General features: G+C 41.4%; 1 protein-coding gene across 1 annotated transcript; it reads right to left on the bottom strand.

Moving 5' to 3' along the window:
- Positions 1–208: 208 nt before the first annotated feature.
- Positions 209–19,495, bottom strand: DLGAP5 (DLG associated protein 5). Its single transcript, XM_029964362.1, has 19 exons — positions 19,127–19,495; positions 17,526–17,775; positions 16,286–16,488; positions 15,720–15,824; positions 14,817–14,901; positions 12,832–12,936; positions 12,001–12,071; positions 10,078–10,370; positions 9,562–9,683; positions 9,357–9,477; positions 8,880–8,965; positions 8,138–8,298; positions 6,948–7,040; positions 5,323–5,542; positions 4,078–4,300; positions 3,663–3,723; positions 2,403–2,568; positions 2,098–2,147; positions 209–1,424 (listed from the first exon to the last, which is right to left on the bottom strand). Exons 2-19 carry the CDS (start codon positions 17,764–17,766, stop codon positions 1,302–1,304), a joined length of 2,529 nt encoding a protein of 842 aa, XP_029820222.1. The 5' UTR covers positions 17,767–17,775; positions 19,127–19,495; the 3' UTR covers positions 209–1,301.
- Positions 19,496–20,065: the final 570 nt, after the last annotated feature.

The following is a 20,065-nucleotide window of genomic DNA, read 5'->3' as shown; positions in this document are numbered from 1 at the left end:
CCTGGTTGAGTGGAAGGTGGCAGGGGGTTGGAATGAGATGATCTTTAAGGTCTCTTCCAACCCAAACCATTCTGTGATTCCACATGTCAGGAATCCCTCTCACTGTGCTGATGAATGACCAGAGCAGGCAAGTCATTAAGAGCTACCTGAAACTATCTGTATAACTGAAGTTTAGTACTCAAAAAAGGGGATTCCAGCACACATCAGCTTCCTCTCTTTATTTCAGTGTAATCAGTACACAACTGCCACGTTAAAACTTCAACCAGACTAACCCTTTTCTGGTGAGGGGTTGAATTATTTCTGCTTGGTTTGGAATCAAGGCTGGGTGGAAGAATGTGTATGTTACACTAAGGTCACCTGTACAAGAAGAAGCCCAGTGAGGTATTTCTTAAAAATACAACAACTGGTGGTATTTTAATACTACCCCCACAAATGCAAAATCTGTATAACTGACACACTCCTTATGCACAAATATGTTACAGTCTGGGTAGGGAATGCACAAGGAACAAGATGAGAGAAGAGGCTGAGTTTAAACATGTCAAAAACTAAGGAGAAAATACAGTTTAGCTTGAAGGTACTTAAGATAATCAATAGAAAACTGTGTCCTTAAAGGAAATAATAAACAATGTCCACTTTAATACATTGCCAAGAAAAGGTATTATCTGACTATGAAATCCTTGTTCTGAGACAGTTTCTAATATTACAAAGCCAGTAGGAAAATTTCCCCCAGGAAAGAATTACATGAATCCAACAGTGCCACAGCTGGTGCTGAGGGTGTTCACACACCAAACTCTGGAGCCTGAGGGTGCAACAGAACCCTCAGAGCATGGACAGAGCATGGAGCAGTGCTCTGGGGAGGGAACAGGCTGGGTCTTACCCCAGAAGGTGCCCTCCCATGAGGAACAGGGCACAGGCACAGCCAGTCTGGTAGGCTCCTTGTAATAACAACAAATCATGAGGTAAAGCCAGGACATAAAAGTTTAGAGGTGAGGAGTTTTACAGCCTGAAGGAGACGGGAAATACATGAAATGATACCAACATAAAAGTATTTCGGGTTGCAGTCAGAATTTACAAGCACTGCATACAGCAGGTATCACCAGAACACAGCCCACTACCAACATACAGCAGTGCTTGGTGCACAACAACTGCACCATAAAACCTTGCAAAACCCATTATCAGATCCATGACTACAGGTACCCCTTCACTCCCAACACAGTTCCAGGGTAGCAGTCTGTGTTCCAGGTACCCTCTGTGGGTTTCTCCCTCATAAAATGTACGTAGTTTGCATTTTAAGTCACTCTTCATTTATCCCCGGAGGGGACAACAGGAGAAAATACAATGAGGTCACTGAACACTTCAGCTGCTGCAAACTTCTGGGCTTTGGTCTTCACTGGAGTGAAGGGAAGCTCAGCATCCAGCATTGGCTGTGGGAGGAATCAGTGTGGAGTCAGTGCTTGAGGAACAGTTAGTCAGAATCCTGGACCACTGGAAGTACCACGACTTTGCTATGAGGAATTTTACAAGCTTATTTCAAGGCATAACATAAGTGAGTACACGTGGTCTGTGTTGAAGACACTCCTTACTTAAATCACTAGGCAGTATTTTAAAGAGGATTTTTCACAAGAAATCCTACACCCAAATTCTATTACCTTTTTGAAAGTCTTTGCACACTTCTCCCTGTTGAATCTCACTTCCAGCCCTAAATGTTAAAGCGATTAAAAAAAAAAAAAAAGTTGGAACAGACTTGAAAAATTTCAGGAAGAAAGTGGAGGAAAACCAGTCTGTTCATTATGTTAATGAATATCTACAAGGAAATTTGCAAGAAACATAATTTAAAGGATCAATCTGATAAGAATCGGAAGTTATTCTGTTATAAATGTCTTGATTCATCCTACACTCATCATGAGCAATAAGGAATATATCAGTGTGAGCAGGGAGGCAGCTGGATTGTGGTTTGTGTTCCCAGTTATATGAATTGCCTTGATAATATCTTTAGGAGTTTAATTTTCTTTGTGCAGAAACCGAATCTGTAGCAAAGGTTAACAGCACTGGAACATGCAGCTTGTCTTAGTCAAATAAACTTGAAGGTCAACTTACCATATCTAAAGGATTCCTGTCATTGGATGTCAAATCACTACAGGAAACATCTGAAAAATAAGAATATTTCATTTTTTAAAAGAAGATAGTCTGATGCTGCCAGAGTTGAAAAAAAAAAACAACAAAGGTATTGCTTTCTGCATCTTAAAAGAAACCACGGGAGGTTTTGCTAACAGCACACATAAAACAAGCTGACACTGACAGTGATTTCAAAGATAATATTTAGATTATCATAAAACCTTAGAATAACCATAAGGCCCCAGCAATCCCACCCAAACCACACTCTGCAGCTCTAAGAAATGCACCTGTTTGATGGATTTTTGGTTCTCCAGACTGAGCAAAGTTTGTCTCCGTGCCGGGATCTTTCTCCGGGCTGCACATGGCAACGTCTTGTCCTTGCTCTGCAGCAGAGAGTTCCATCTCTTCCATGCCATCCATTGCTTTGGATTCACTGCTAGAATTTTCCAGCACCTGAAAAATAGGGATTTTCACTGTCCCCAGCCATGTCATTGTTATGCCAGAACAAATCCACCCATCTAATCTACAGGTTTTATGGACAATTCAGAAGAAACAGAGTTTTAACTCCAGGGACTGTACAAAGCACAGGCAGTGATCCACTTCACATGAACTGTTTCCCAAGCCTGAAAATCCCTTCAAAAGTATAAGGAAGCTCTTCCACAGGAAAGAAGATTCTGAACTTCGAGTGCCAAAAACATTGTGAGGATGTTCCCTGGTGAGACTTTTCCTCGAGGAAAACCTATCAGCAATGCTGACTCCCCAGAGAGTGACAACACCAACAAGCAGTTTCTCATTTGACAGAGAAAAGATGAAGTAAAAGGCACAAGAAAAAAAAAATCAGTGACCAAGATTTTTATATAAATATATAGTTATTATATATATGGGGATGGGAGGGGCAATGACTGCTGCAGTCATGCACAGATCCAAGCAGGACCAAATAAAAATAAGATATTCCATTTCCAATTAAAGGTACTAAAGGATGATTAACTCCAAAGCACTGGCTTTCACTGAGTAGCACAGTATCACATAAACTATGGAGGTTGCATTCTTGGTTTTTAAAAATTTTTTAAAGTCTATTAAAGCACAGGTGATGCCACCAAGTCCTCAAGACATTTCAGGACACGGATTTCTGATCCTTGGATCAGTAACACAGTTCTTACTGTAATTTAAAGAGAATAACAGCCCAGTGCTGTGCTGGGGCAGCACGAGGACCAAGAGTGCTGCTGTGTTTAGTCATGGTCCCCAAATGCAAAAGCATTTACAGAATTCACACCAGAACAGAGGCAGTGGACTTCACATTGCTTGCCCACTGCCAAGTGTCCTCATGCAGCAGCCAGGACCTCCCAAAATACAGCTCCAAACTGCAGGTCCCCAAACTGCAGCAGTCCCTACCTGTGTACACACTGAGAGGGACAAAGCAATACAGAGGATATCTAAGTGAGGATTTGATCAGAAATCCAAGTGTCTGGGGATAATCAACAGGCCTTTTTTCTTTGCTGATAATAATAGAGTATTTAAAGCACGTACATGAGCTATGCATGACTTACCTCACTTCCCTCTGCTCTGCTGGCAACAGGACAGATTTCTTCTTCTGCAACCATGGAAATGCTGGAAGAGAAACCAAAATATTTTCATTCTTCTCAATCATCTTCATCAATCACCTTCAATCATCTTTAGACTCGCCCACCTTATGATTTGTTCTGCAATTCTGCTGGCATGGCTGGCACTGGTGAGTTATATCAAACTTTCTGGGCAAACAATTAACTTCTACCCCAGCAGCAAAATTACATTTGGGCAAAGCTCTTAATATTTGCTTAGGGGAAGGAAAAGTCACAAGGACTTTGCAACCTTCATCACTGCCAAATTGGAATAACATTTAAAGGGTATGAATATCATGTCTTTCAGTCAAAACTATACAATTATTTGTACAAGGTTAATTAAAAGCTGCCTTAACATGCCTACCTTTGTTCAAGAACACCATCGGGGAGTTTATCCAATGGGGGAGTTTTTGCAGTGGGAAATTGGTCCATTTTCAGATTTTGTGGTGTTTGTTTTGCAGTTGCATCCTCAGGGTCACAGAGAGCAGAAGGAGTGTTTGGAAGCAAAGTTCTACGGGATGATCTTGGAGTTGTTTGTTTTCCAGGAGTCCTCTGGGAAGATCTGTGAGGGGTCTTTGAAAGCAAGCCTGAAAAATGTGTTTAATTTTTCATTACTACAGCAGTTTCCAGAAGCTGAAAGGAACTGATCATTATGATTCTAGACAGAAACATGATTGTTTTCTGCTTGCTGAATTGTCTTATGCAAATATTATATTGAAATCTTCTATACCCTGCAAGGAGAAATGGAAATTATTAACTTCCACCTTTCAAATTTGGTAATTTTAATAGAATTAGAAAGGCAAAGATTCAGAACTGATGTTTATAACAGATTCTCTGCTGGAGTTTGCTTAAACCCAGTGTTGCTCAAAGATTTCAGGAGTTCTCTACTGACAAGAGGTACACAAAAAAACCTGCTAGTTGTCTGATGAGAAGAGGGATCTGCACAAAATAAATAAAGGGGGAATTTAAAGTCAAATTATGAACTAGAAATGGGAGAGAAGCAGAATGGCTCCCAAGGAGCCTGGCTGCACATAGATGTCAATAAGATACTTAAAATGAAGTTTTATTTTGAGCACCTGTTAAACCCCCCAAACTATTAAACAGCTTTTATAGCAAACTGGATTATGTTACAATCTTGTTAACCATGAACAAAGATTATGGGTAGACTTTATTTGCAGCTCTGAAGACAGCACTGCAAGAGGTTTAGTTAAACATAAAAGATCCCAATTCCTGTCTTACAATTAGAGGACATCAGCTGGCACTGACTTTGATGAGGAGGTTTGTCAGCTGAACCTGGGAACACTGAGATTAGAATTTCATTATTAAACTTATGCTGGAAAAAAAATGAACCAGCTATTTCACCCCTCTGTCTGAGCAGGGATTTCATGCTGCCATAACCACTCAGATCAGCACATTCATGTACAACAATTTACTTTGGGGCCCTGATGTAATTAGTCACTGGTTGAAATACTGTATCCAGCACTGGAAATCCTCTGTCCACCCTGGACTTGTATCCAGCACAAACAGCCCAATTCCTCTCCCCAGTGAAATGCATTAAACCCTCTTCAGCACTTTCAGGTCACAGAAATCACGATTAAGTTTCACCCACCTGAAAAGTTTTTCACAGGGCTTTCAACTCTGAAAAATCCCGCTTCAAAAACCACTTTTTCTGCTTGTGGCAGTGTCTCCCGATGTGCACCATCAGCAGCTCCCTCACACTTCATTTTCTCCCTCATGGCTGCCTTCACAGAAGCCAGGCGGCTCCGGGCAGCAGCTCTTGCAGCTGCTTCCAGCTTTGCTTTAGGCACTCCACCTGGAACAGCCTTTTTCTGGAATGGTAAGAAAGGTCAGGTCACACCTGGAAGCTTTGGATAGGAGCAATTACACATGAACACCTGCAGAGCTGCTGGTCCCACAGAGAGCACCGGGAAAAAGGAGGCTCAGGGGGGGCCTTTTGCTCTCCACAACTCCCCAACAGGAGGGTGGAGCCGGGCAGGGGGTTGGTTTCTTCACCCGCGTAACAAGTGACAGGATGAGAGGAACTGGGCTTAATTTGCACCAGGGGAGGTTTAGATTGGATATTGGGAAAAATTTCTTCACTGGAAGGGTTGTCCAGCCCTGGCACAGCTGCCCAGGCAGGGGTGGAGTCCCCATCCCTGCAGGGATTTAAAAGCCGTGTGGATGTGGCGCTTGGGGTCAGTGGTGGCCTTGGCAGTGCTGGGGGAACAGTTGGACTTGATGGCCTTAGAGGGCTTTTCCAGCCTCAACAATCCTATGCATCGAGGTCTCTGCTCATCTCCAGACTCTCTTGGACTGCCAACCAGCTGTTAAGGTTAGTCTGTGATGACAATATTGAGAATTTTTTTTCAAACTGAGTCTGCAGTTCAGAAACACCCCATACGACTTTTGTTCCCAACAAATCCAGTAAGATATTGGAAACACTGGGATGCAGGGACTCCTAGTGGCAGGGACATAATGCAGCCACAGGACAGGTTCCAGGCAGGTAGTGAAGTCTTTCCTGGCATTCAGTTTTTCAAGGGAATTTTTGTTTTGTACCACCTGTAGGGTTCTGGCATTTATGGGCAACTCCCACAGACCACAATCCCTCCGGTTTCCCATGCCTGGAGTTTCTTATCAGCCTTTGTATCACTTTTATGATCAATTAAGCAAGCTCCAGGAATTGGACAGAGTTTAGGCAATTCAAATATAACTTGCTTCAGCCAGAAGCAATTAAATATTGCAAACCAAAGAGCAGATAAAACAACTCATTTTGCAATAAGCACTAACTTATTTTGGACTGTGTCAGATCCATTTGTGCTTAGAGAAGTAGCAGTTTAAAGCCACCCATGGTGTTGGCTTGCTGGGACACCATGATAATTTAGCATTCCCTGCTTAAAACTTGCAGTCACTCCCAAATTTCCATGTGGTTTCCTTTTCAGTTAAGTCAGTGTCAATGCTAGTGGCCCACATAAAGTGTAAAGGTAGGTTTATATCCTAAATTTACCAGGTTTATCTTAGTAGCATAGAACCTAATGACTCAAAAAAAGTCATTGTTAATTCTTAGTTCCAATCTTCCCAGCCAAAAGAGGAAACTAGCACTACAAACACCAACTGACACAAGTGCACGTGGGAGATGCAAGGGAGAAAGGTGCCTCCTGAGGGAGATCTCACTGAATATTTGAACTTTAACATCTAAAGAAGCCCTACAAGACGTGCTTTAGGGGCTATTCATACCTTGACAACTGCTTGGCTTGGGACATCAAGTGGCTGCCACTCGTTGTCTTGAAGCTTCTTCAGATTATCAAATTTTTTATTCACATCTTCAATCTATTGGAAAGCCCAGAAAAAGTCCAGGTTTCATGTTCAAGACTTACCAGGCTTGCAGCAGAACAGTGCTTCAGAAAATCAGATCAGAGTTTTGAGCACAGTTAATGCATTCAAGTACTTTTGATTTAAACACAGAAGCCAATTAAGCCACCAACTGATAGGAAGTATTAACTGTTCTCCTACAGTTGCCATGAAGGTCACACCACCCACACAACCTTCAGTTTGGAAGGCAAGCCTGGTCTCACTTCTGTAGCTTGAAGGTTCGTAGGGGAAGTCTAGAATTATTTGGTTTCAGATCTAAAATGAAGGAGCTGGTTCTGGTTTACACCCTGTTTTCACCCTGAACCCAAGCCCCTTGACAATGGTCACATTTAAAGAAAGCAAAAGAACACATTGCACAATAGTCTTTATCCCAACAAGCACAGTTTCCATTCTGCAGGAAACAATATCTCACATATCTCTGAAGAAGAAGATCAAATCTTTCCACAGGGAATTCAAAAGCTATGACCAGGACCATAACAAATCCATCTTTGCATTTAATTTAACGAGTTACAAATTCCTTTGTTGAATGCTGATTTACAAATACTGTTGAGAGCCCTTTTGATAATTTAGAATATTATATTTCATTCTGAAACCAATGAAGGCATCAACAGAGGAAAAGAGATGAAGGTTTTCTACCACCTAAGCTCACCCCTAAATAGGGTTCTTGTAGTTTCTGCATTATTCTCATACTGAAGCATGGAACCCCTACTTTTCAGGTGAGCTCCAGGAATTTTCCAAAATCTCCCAGCTTTTGGTCCAGATAGACATTGACTGTAGCCTCACTCCAAACCAGAATAAAATTTGGCTACACACCTTCATTCCAGAGACAGACAAGATACACAGGCCACAAGAAGACACAACAAAAGAACTGGTCCATGAATCATAAATCAGAGTAGACCAACTGCTATTATTCATTGTCAGAAAGTGTTAAACAAGGATCTGCATTTTTTACATTAAAAAATAAAAAGCAATCTGAATATTAAAATAGTTTCAATCCACGGTTTGTAAATAACTCCATCAGTTTTATTCCAGTGGGTCAACATGCAAGTACATACCTGAAAATTAATCATATCCCAAAATCCATCCAGGTCTGTACACTTTGTTTCTTTTTCACCTTGTTTAAATTCACAATTATCAACCAGCCCTTCAAACTGTTTGAACCTTTCTTCTATCAGCAGTCTTGTCTGACCAACTGTGGTGTGAATCAGGTCTTTAGCTTTAGCAACAGGAAAAAAAAAACCAAAGAGCATATTGGAATAATCCCTCATTTCACAGTTGATTTAAATCGAGTATTTGAAGAGTCTGGAATTTGTTTGTGGTTTGAACTATGTTCCTCTACTGCAAACCTGCAATATAATTCAGATGGAGCATCCCTACCCACCGACCTGGTCTAAACTTGCTTCTTTCAAAAAAATCTCGAAGCATTAATGAGTCACCTTCATTTTCCCAGATAAGGGCACTTATTCTACATTGAAAACAAATCTTATTTTTAAAAAAATCAGCTTGGTTAGAGTCCATGCATTTAAATACACTCCAAACTGACAACAGAACACCTGTTTTGATATGCACTTTGTTCATGTCATCAGTCACCATCACATCAAGTGCTACACAAATTTTAGCAGTAGCAGACCATGACTTTTTGTCTCGAGGCAGACACAGTTCTAAACTTTATCCAATACAGCTTTTATTAAGTGCTGCAGACAGCGCTATTTATCAAGTAACAGACACATGTACTTCCCTCTGTCCCCTTCAGTTCCCACAACACCCCTTTTAGGGCCTATTGCAGCCCACTCTTACCATCCTCTGGAATGTCCAGCTCGAGGTTTCCATCCCACTGGAGGCACTGAGAGAGCAGCCTCTCTGTCTGAGTCCGAAGAATGTTTCTGAAAATAAAGGGATACAGAAAAACCAACGTTTTGGAGAATTTCCTGATTTGTGGCTGTTAATGGTGACTATCCTTTTGCTTTCAGAGAAGCCACAGTCTTTGAGCAGAAGTCATTAGATTGTTTTATTTTGCTGACTGGCTCAGAGGTAATTTCTTTTTTACTGCTTTCAAGCTCGTGTTCCTCTGGACAAGGTGTTAAGTCTCCAGAATTTTCTATTCTTCCCTTGCATTAACAGTACAAAAGGGAAGACAGGAAGGTGTGCCTGCTCAGGTCACTGCTGACAGACCCCCATCACCACTAAATTAAGCTGATCTTTACAAGCTGTCTCCTTACTCATGTTAAGGACCATCAAATGGACATCAGGGAAGTGAAACAAGTGAACCCAAACCTGAAATAGGGCACATCGTGCTCTTGCTCTCCTGTATCATCTGACTTCCCTCCAAGTGCTGTTGAGACAGGAGTTGTTTCATTTGATCTCTGAGTGGAAGTTTCCTCATCTGATTCACCTGCTGAAAAATAAGGAAGGAACTTATTCAGAATCCAGTGATAATTAAAAACATTGGAACAAAAAAACTAAGCGTGAGCTTCCCTACCTTCTTCTTCTTCCGAACTTGTGGTCATTTGCTTTTCTTGAATGCCTCTAACAGAAGGTAGAATTCGACTTCTTAAATTAGGATTTTGTGCTTTAGTTTCACTGGATTTTTCATTTTTTTTGCTGCAAAGAAACAAAAGTACATTTAGAGCTAAGACACATTGAGAAGTTGATATCAAATATGGCCAAATCCACCGAAATGTAGTTTAGAAGGCAATCCTCCACCCAACACTAGAGAACTCAAGCAAATCTTATTAAAATTAATAAATCTGTGCAGAGGGATATAGGGCAGAGGCCCCGATAGCTGCTTCTAAAGTATGGACAGAATTAAGGATTATATCCATATTTGCTGCTGTATTAAGTCCACATTTAATCAGTGAGACCAACCATGATGATCAGGTGCTACAACCCCACAACAGCTTGTTCCACAGTGAATCTCACACAAATCTTGTGTCAACACATAGAGAGGTTCACTTGCATTTTAGGCCCCTTAGAAAGAAAAAAAAAAAAATCTTACACTGGAGATTTTGAGAAATTCCAGAAAGCAGTGGGTGTCAGAAAAGCCTTTGCACTTGAAGGAGTCATGGGTTTAACTTTGTAGTTCGCTAATTCGCTCGGTGGCTGAAACACAAAGTTCCCGGGTGCAAAAGAGCACGTTTTGGGTCTCCCTGGAGCAGAATTGTTGTTTTCCACTGAGGTTTGTTCTTGCTCCAGCTCTACTGGTGTTGAATGTTTGGAATCAGCTGCAGGACCTTCTGCCCCTGGATCCACTTGAGCATTTTTCTCCACTTCAAGTTTAGAAGGAATTACCTGTAACAGCATAAATAGACAAATCAAATTATTACATCAATCGTTTGCTACAGGAAATTATAACATGAATTATAACATGACTGTCTGAAAGCCACCAGGAAGGGAACAGTTTCAGGTAGGTCACCTTCTACAACAGCACACCTCTACAGAAGTGAAGATTTACCAGCATTTTTGACACCTGCAAATCATTCTAGAGACAGGAGTAGCACTTCTCTACAAGGAATGCAACAATCCACTCAAGGGGCTAAAGCAGAACAACCTCACCTACCAAAACAATAATTACAATTAGCAAATGCTTGCTCCCACTGCTAGAAAAAATGCTTTAAGGTGATAAACTCCTCAAGAGGAGAATTACTGGCTCCAAATCCAACTAGCCTGTTGAATAATCACAGTTTACTCACATCCTGCAATCCAAAGGCTGAAAACCAAGCTGAAATAGGCTGATAGCTGAGGAATGCAGCCCAAGACAAGTGCAGTTGGGACCAAAGAATGTCATTAGAGGAGAAAAAAACTAAACAGTAAGTTGAATCCACATTCTTATGAGATGTGTGGACAGACAGTCACACAGAACACACTTCTGAGATACCCAGTTGAGAGACTGGTAGCCCAAACCAGCCAAAAGAACTTCGGCTGTTTTTGAAGAAAACAGGCATCTTCAATCCATTGAAAGTCTTGTTTTACTTCAGTGACCCCTGGTAGGAATTTAAACCTTGAATTCTGCTTTGAACACACTTTTTCAAAGGAGATGACTTTGTGGTTACAGCAAGTTTATCAAGTGGCAGGGACTCCTGCCTGGGAAGAGGTATTTGTCTAAGGAAGATATAAGTGCTCTTACCTCCTGTTTGTGTGTGATTGCACAATTTCAAGAGAACACTAGAGCACACACAGGTGCAGTTATGGAAACAGGAACAGAGATGGGATGTGTGAGAGGGAACAGTGGAGTGCAAGGAAGGAGAAAAATCATTGATAGAGGCAGAAACATTGTCATAGTGATGACACCATGAACCACAATGACTGCCTTGAGTTATAAATCTTGTCTGCCTTGCAGAGAGTAGCATTTCAGCTTTATTTTTTGGTGGTTCAAAACCTAAAAATGTGTTTATTTCTTAGCTTCTAGAGTCTCAGATTGTTACCCAAGATGGAAAGGATTCAAGGCATGCTTCAAAAAGGAATCAACTGCACAAAATTCACAACTGTTTGATTAAATCAGCAAGAGAGTCTTTTTTTTTTATTTACTAGTTAAAACATCGAATGTGAGATATGCCATGTAAGAACTTCTTGTCTATTTTAAATCATTGTGCAGTTAGTAGTCAAGTCATTCATCAATCACATCCATGTACATGGTGGGATTCTTAACACTGTGCTGTGCAGGACCAGGAGGTGGACTTTGATGATCCCTGTGGGTCCCTCCCAACCCATGGTATTCTATAATTCTATAGAAGCACTAAATTTGAGCTTAATTTTCAAAATATGGCAGTATAAATACATACAGCTTCTTCCCAAAATCTAGCTTATTAGTGAATTTATTACGTCTATGCTTGAACATTTATTTCAGCTACAGTGACACTGACTGTTATTGGCTTTTAAATCAGTTTTACTGCTTTTCCATTTCAGATATTAAACAACCTACCTTCGTGGTATCAGGTCTGACAGCTTGCTTCTGCTTCCCTACATTTGTTGTCTGTCTCTGTGACTGGTTACCTAGAACAAGAGAAACTCCCAGAGGTCAAAAAGGCACCTGATTAAGGTAAATCTTCCACCAAAAGACTGCCATAAAAATCCAATTGCTAAAGACAGGGAGAGATTGCTTTTCTTCTTAAGTGGGAGGTGGCTGGAGGGAAGAAAGAACATTGCAAAAGTTCATTCAAAAGAAAACCTGGCCCAGGATTTAATAGTCTAGTAAGAGATGCATCATCAAGAAAGGCAAACAGATTTATTAAGTCATTAGTCTTTAGATGTTGTCATATACTAAATATAAAAGTCACTTTATTTCCTCAAAGGTTGAAGAGAGAATGTCAGGCCAATTCAAGCCCAGATTTTTAATTTCTATATGGATTTCTGTTGGTGAATTAAATTCTAGTAAACAGGCAAACATGGACAAAGAGCAATTCCTGACCTGAGGAACAAAGGCTCTCATCTCACCCAGAGCTATCTGTTCCTGATCCCACATTTAATAATCATATGTCCATAAACAGCAATACACCAAAGTGGCAAATCTTGACCAGTTCTGGCTTTGTTCTGTGGGTCTGTAATTACCATGTGGACACTGATGCTCCACAGTGATGGATTTTATGGGAAACTGTCCAATGCTGGTTTCAACATCTTGGTTTAAATATTGGAAGAGAGTTCCAGATGAGAGTCTAAGTGATAGACTGTTCAGTCCTTTTCTTACATGACAATTTGGCATGATTTAGGCACAGCCTAAGTACAGCTGAGCCACACAACTCACTGCCTCACTTACCTGCAGTAGCAGCAGTAGCTGTTGGTTTGAGCACCTGCCTGGCTGCAGAGGCAGCTGCTCTGGTGATCCTCACATTTGAGGCTGACTGGGCTGCAGTCTGCAACACTGCAAGAGACAATAATTCCAGAGATTTCAGGAAGCTGCACTCAAGTAATAACTGAAAGTTCAAATTTTGAAGAAATCAGAAAAGTGCACAAGCAATTATCAGTTGCATTGGTTTGCCAGAATGAGCAGGGCTGGGGGTTTTTGTCCTTCTCCACGTTCCCTGCAATCAGAGTCAGTGCCATCCCTGTTGTACAGATGAAGCTTTCTAGAACAATAACTTTGCCATGGTTATTTGCACAGCTGGAAGCTTAAGCAAACCATCAGTGTAACAAAGTGATGCCCTGGCTATTATAGGACACATTTCCAAAGTCAGAATTTAATGTAAGTTAACAAAGCATTCTTAAGAATAATTGCCTCTGAAATACTTTATAAAATATGAGAAGTTCATGCACCATATCACCCATCTTAATAATTTTCATCTTTGTGTTTTAGTACTGTTTCTAATAGCTTTTAAAAATGACAGCATTTTCCTGCACAGAAAAATTTCATGGGGGCTCTTTATTCCCTACTCTGCCTTCCTGCATTTGCCTGAGATCCAGTAGCCCCACTTGGTTACTGTTATTCATGTCTTTAATGTCCAGCTGCCATTCTGCAGAAGCTAAAATGACAAGCTGGGGAAAAAAATTACTAGATAAATAATTATAACATTTGATTTATCAAACATTCACTTCACAAACGTTTTTATACTGGTGTTTCATAGAATCACAGAATGGTTTGAGTTGGAAGGGACATTAAAGATCACCTCGTTAAATACATATATTGCATGTCCTTGATTCAGCACAAAAGGAATAATCAATTCTAGTGGATGACAATTTCTCCAAATTTAAACATTTTAATTGTTATAACAAACAGTGATAATAGATCTTTTCAGTGTTCACTGAAGGCACTACTGAAATTTATTTAAAGGTCTGCTGCTTGCTGACTTAATTAGATTAATGATGTGAAAGTCATTTCACTCTGAATTAGTGAATATCTTGAATTAACATCAATATTCCACATGACTTGGCTGTATCTACTTAAGGCACAGACATCACTGGGCTGTGAGGAAGAATTTCTAATCAAAGCTACTCCCCTAAAGGTGGCATGGATTTTTTTAGCTGTTCTTTCTTTAAGAAATATATTTAATTGTCACACAGAAAGTGACAGAAACAGAAAGGACTGTTTCAAAATACAAAAATGTAAGATTGTACTTGTCATTTTTTGAAGAAGACAATCACACATTCACTCAGTTGCCCTGGTGTGCACCAGCAGTTTGGGCTCCAGGCTCCAACATCTTATGCTGATGTGCTTTACCAGCAGGCTGTCCTTTTCCAAACCTTTTCCAATGCTGAATTACACAAGTATTTTCACTGAGAGATCTGACATCACTGTACAGATGCATCTGTCTTCAGTACAGACAGAAGACAGACCTTAGTGAAAATATTTACAGCTCATACAAACAGCTATTTTTCAGGCTATCCACAATACCAAGGAAAAATAGTGCTTTCCTTATGTCAGCTGCTTTTCATCTTTCCAGATGAAGTCTCTTGCTCTTCTGTGACAGCAGCAGTTGCTACCTGTGATATTCCTCTCAGAGGCAAACAGAAAGCTCTGCACAGCTCCAGGAGCTAAGGCAGCTGGCAATCATGCAATCCTGCCCACTGACCTGTTTCTTTTCCCTCTCCTGGGGTGAATAATCATAACCAGGAATGCCAGTACCCTGCATTCCATTTCCCCCAGCCTATGGAGGCAACAAGCACATGAGATCCCTGGATGATCTGTTAGCTTGTCACAGCTGGTAGGAATGGTCATCCTCGAAAACTCCTCATTTCCTACACCCAAAAGCAAACCAGCAGCATCCTTTCACAGGCTCAGATGTAAGGATCATGCTACTTCCACACCTTTCTCTTTCTCAGCCCCTTTGGCTGTGCCCATCTGTTCACGTCCTGCTTGTGCGGGGCGCGCGCTCTGCCCGTGGGCACTGACCTACAGGGAAAAACAAAACAACATTCCTTCATGAAATATCAGACTTCCAGAAATTCAGCAGCCCAATTTCCTTCCTCATCTCTCTATTCTAGCTCACAGTAAAACAGAAAGTCAAATAATTTGGCACAGAGGGCTTTAAAAGGCAAAGAGACGCTATTGATAACTAAACCAGGTTGGTTTAGACATGTGTTAACATCCATTATCCAACTAGTTAAGAAATTGTCAGAAAAAGAATGAAGAAAAATATTTAAAATATTTATTATGAGATGAGGTGCCAATTACTGCCACATCTCAGTACACACTGGGTTTCAAAAATCAATTTAAAAAAAAAAAAATAAATCAATATTAACTCAGTTGTCCCTTTGTAAAGTTATGACTGGAATTCCTTCAAATACACTGAAGTTTTGTAAAGTAAGATTCAAAATGCAGCTTCTTTTACAGATTCCTGCTGGTGAAATTCCTTGCCAGAACCTACTTTTTTTATAAAATTAATAGCACAAGGGACTGCCATGCTTCACAGTAAAAATAAAAATTACTTTAGTGCTGGCATGTGTGAAGAATTAACTGATTCTTACAATATGTGACAGTTCAAGGGGGATTGCACTGGGTTCCCCAAGCCAAACCCAAAGTCTGTAACTTCAGTCTCACCACCACCTCTACACATTTGCAGTCCTTGCTGGCTACAGTATCTTGAAAAATTTGACTGAAAAACTGATCCAGAACTTGTAAAGATACAACCCTGAGTTATGGTCTGAAATGGCATCCTTCTCTAAATTTATTCACTGAGGTTTATATATACATATATAAAAAAATCAAACCGTAGAGGATTTAGGTGCTGTTGGTATCAGGGTTGGTATCAGAGATTTTCCTTCTTGGATCTTGGCCCTTGATCGTGTCATCCTTCCAGAGAAAGCAGGAGCTGCCTGGAAACATCCCCAGGGAAACAAGGGTTAATATACTCCTTTCCCCTCTCATCACTGTGAGAGTGAGCAAGAGGCATAAACGTGGAAAAAACAATATGTCCATGCAAAATGGGTCAAAGTGTGTAACCTGAAAAACTTTCAAAGTCAAGTGGACTAGAGAGGAGCGAGTTACTAGTTCTAAAATAAATCAGTTGTTTCATTTGTGGATGAATCATTCCAGTTTTTGAACTGAACAGAGTCATAAATACAAAAATCCACATATTGCTAGTATTTCCGGTTTTGTTTTGAAAAAATGAGCCAAATGACTCCTTCGTTGTCCCTTCTCATAGCAGAAATATCAGCGAAGCATTTCCAAAATAAACTGTTTCTTTGGAATAGCCCACAGATTTTGTACACGAGCAGAAATTATAGTAGAATTTACAGATGTAATTAACTCAAATATTAAATATTACTCTTCTCACCTTCTCTTTTGGCTTTGCTGGATCCTCGGGTGCAAGGGCAAGAAACCCAGGTGCAGCTGGTTTGTACAACCCAACTTTGAACACTCCCTTCTTGGCTTTCTCCCTCTGCTCCACCAGCTTGCGAAGCTCCTTCTGTTCTTTGTAGCGCTGGAGCATCTCCCTGCGCTCGTTCATCCTCTTGGTGGCTGCACTTACAGCTTGTTCTGCAGCAAAGAGGGAAGACAGATGTGCTTTAAAACCATGAAGGTGTTTTTGAGCCAACAATAAGCAAGGCAGGAACCTGCAGTAAATTTTTCCAAGCTGGAAGAGGAACACCTTAAGTCAAAGAGCAGAAAACTGTCTGGAATCTCCGAATTTTTTGAACTTTAGGTCAGCTTTGGATACTGAAGTCTGCCTCTGGCTGAGAATAAATAAGGCAGAAATTATATGAAATATTAAAACCTTAAGATGATGCCAAGCTTGAATTTTACGCCTACCTGAAAATTGATATCCACTTAAAGCTGAAATTTATTAAAGATAATAAAGATAAATTTATTAAATTTCATACTTGATATTATTAAATACAAACTGCACTTATCTACCAATAAGGGACTATCCCCCAATAATCTTCTGCTATCAAAATATCGAAGGTAAAAATATTTTTAAAGAACTCTGTTAACTTTTTTAAAGATTGACTTAATTTCTTAGAACACAAGCATTCAGGAGAGCCAGGGAGGCAAAATTCAGTATATATGCAGGCCCGATTTTCTGAGGGGAAAGATGAGTTGTCAAAACCTAGCAATTTTTAAAATAAAAAAATTATGCTATGCATTTACCCATTAGTAACTGTATATATAATTATAATGTACAATTGCCCATTTCTAAGCACAGTTCAAGGACATGACAGACACCAGTTGTACATTAGATGAGATTTTAGGTCAGAGCTTTTCACATCTTGAAGGACAAAGCAATCATTAAGAGACTTCCCACTGAGTATTAATAGCAAAATGCATTTTTCCTTTAGCTGCTCCAGCCAAATCAGAGCAAAACCTCACTCGCACCACCAGAGCAGGGAAGAGGATACACCTGTATCAAGATTTTATTTTCTTGATTTTAACAGTTAGAAGGATTGGTAGTCACGGGGTTTTAAATCTTAAACCTTTTCTTCAAATTAAAATGTTGACTGCAACTAGGTCCATTTGATAATGTTATTAAATCAACTTAAAGACATTTTTAACAAAGGTCTATAACGAGCCTTTACTTTGTTTTACGTTGCTGCTCTCTTGGGAGCATGTTTCCCTTGTTTCCTTGAGTTCAGCAATTCCCTTCTCTTTGGAGGGCTGAACATTGAGGTCTGCCAGCCCGAACTGCCGGCCCTTCTCAAACTGCTTGTGCCTGTTCTCCTTCTGAAGGGTCGATCTCCTGCGGGCAACTTTGGCTCTCAGGGCCTCCGTGCTCAAATCCTTCTTGTATCGACTGGCAAACTGGGAGGTGGCAGCCATCCTGAGGACCTGAGAGAAAGATCACAGTGATTAGGGAAAAATTGTCATGTTTTCTTTTCTTTTTCATAAAAGTTTTAACACTACAAGCAAAGCCCCAAGTTCTTTGTTTCTGTACGTGTACCAGAAAAACACACTCAGATTATAATTTCAGCAGTGACCCTTTCGGTAATTTCTCGTTATTTTATTAATTCCAGGGGCTACTTCGGTTGTTGAGTGGTCAACAAGCCTGGCACAAAATTAGGAGGGGACACTGCAGCCCTGCCTGGGATTGGCCAGCAGGTCTGTTCTCACCACAGCTGTTTTCCACGTTAAGGAGGTGAGGGAGAAGATGACCACGACAAGGCTGTAGGACAATACTTGGAAGCAAGTTGGAAGTTGCCACTGAGCATTTGGATTACACCCTATCTGATGGCAAGGAATTTTTGTCCTGCATCAGAGTACTTGGCACCATTCCCCAGCTGAGTTTCCAGGATGCAACTGCAATACAATAGTGGTTATTTCAAGCAGGATTTCTCCCCACTTTTTTAACCTGAGGGAGACTTAAGGCAAATGTCAGTTGGTTTGTACATGCTGTGCTAATAGTACCTAAAGGGGCTGCAGGAGAGCTGGAGAGGGGCTTTGGATAAGGGAGAAGGCAGGGTTATATGGGATAATAGGAAAAAAAATGTTTGCTCTGAGGGTGGAGAGGCCCTGACACGGGTTTCCCAGAGAATCTGTGGCTGCCCAATCCCTGGAATTGTTCCAGGCGAGGCTGGATGGGGCTTGGAGCAACCTGGGATAGTGGAAGGTGTCCCTGCCCATGGGAGGGGCTTGGAACTGGATGGGCTTTGAGGTCTCCTCCAACCCAAACCGTTCTGGGATTCTATCATCCCCTGCATCCCACTGAACCCTGTCTCGTTGAGGGTTTTCCACCTCAAGCAGGGTCTTTCAGACATCTCATCTTCCACCACTTCCAGCTCTACAGTAAGCAGGGTGATAGAGCTAATCTAAATACCCAACAGTTACTAATTTATTGATAAATTGGTCATTTACTGAGGTCCTTCATTTCAAGACAGCAAGCTCTGATTAAACTAAAGGAGTGATCAGTGAACTGGACTGAAAAGATCAGCCTTGACAACAGGTATTTCTTGAAGTCCATCATGAACAACTGATCTACACCTCAATAAGAAATCCTGCACAGAAATTAAACCAAAACTTGAAGAAGGCAAATATAATATAAGCAGAGACACAGAGAGAGCTTCCCACAAAGGTATTTCCAACTCACTTCTCAGGTCAGTAAAAAGCAATGCAGGAAGTTACCAATGATCTCTCATTAAAAATGTATGACATGCTCAATATCTCAGTTGTATTTAGAACATACCTGTCTCTTCTCTCCAGGTCACTGTTCCTGTGTGGTACCTCGCCCAAACTGGAGCCTAGAAGATTAGTTGGGATTTAAATTGGCATAAATTCAAATAAAGACCGTTATCAGGAATGGGACAGAAGGCTTATACAAAAGATTTGTGAGTGACTAACGTATAACTACCGAACACTAAAGCTGAAAATTTATTTTTAAAAATAAAAGCGAGGGAAAAGAGCTGCTTTTGACCAGCAACACCACAAGAACTAAAGGGCAATAATAACTGGATAGTAATAATAGATATAAAAACATTTAGGTGCTCAGTTTGCACTTTTAGCGCGAACAGCGAGAAATCAGAGCAGGCAGAGCAAACACCGCTATGTTTAATCGCAGTAAGTTTAACGCTGAATAAGGCCTGGACTCAGCAGTTTCCGGACGGACCCCGGGGGTCGGGACGGGTTACCGGGCACTCTCAGACCCCGCTGTGAGGGATCGCCAACAGGACTGTCCCCTCAGCGCCCCAGGGCGTTCCCAGCCCAGCTCACCGGGGAGGCACCGCCACCACAGCCCCCTCCTCAGGCACGACCACCCCCGCCGCGGGCCCGTCACGAAGCCCATTCCAGGGCTTAAAGTCCTTTTAGGGCCCCAATCCCCCCGAGACCCCTCGGATTCCGCCCCCCCCCCGTCCCGTCCCGCCCCGTCCCCTCCATTGCACGCACCTCCACCTCCCTGCGCGCGCCGCCCCGCCTCGCTTTCAAATCTCACCCGCCAACGCTCATTGGCCACTCCCGGCCCGCCCGCCCGCCCGCGACTCCAATCGGCCGTTGATGGACAGCACCCAAATCCCGAAGCGGGACGCTTATTGGCCCCCCGATGGCTGCCGTTTAATTTTCATTGGCTGCTCCAGCGTTTCCCCCGCCCTCGCTTGCCGCTCATTGGCTGGCGGGGTGAGGGAGGTGA

Source organism: Manacus vitellinus, unplaced genomic scaffold, assembly GCF_001715985.3.
Source record: "Manacus vitellinus isolate BGI_N305 unplaced genomic scaffold, ASM171598v3 scaffold_6_pilon, whole genome shotgun sequence".
NCBI classification, from domain to species: Eukaryota; Metazoa; Chordata; class Aves; order Passeriformes; family Pipridae; genus Manacus; species Manacus vitellinus.
Note: the sequence above shows the minus strand (reverse complement) of the source record. Positions and strands in the feature narration are given on the sequence as shown.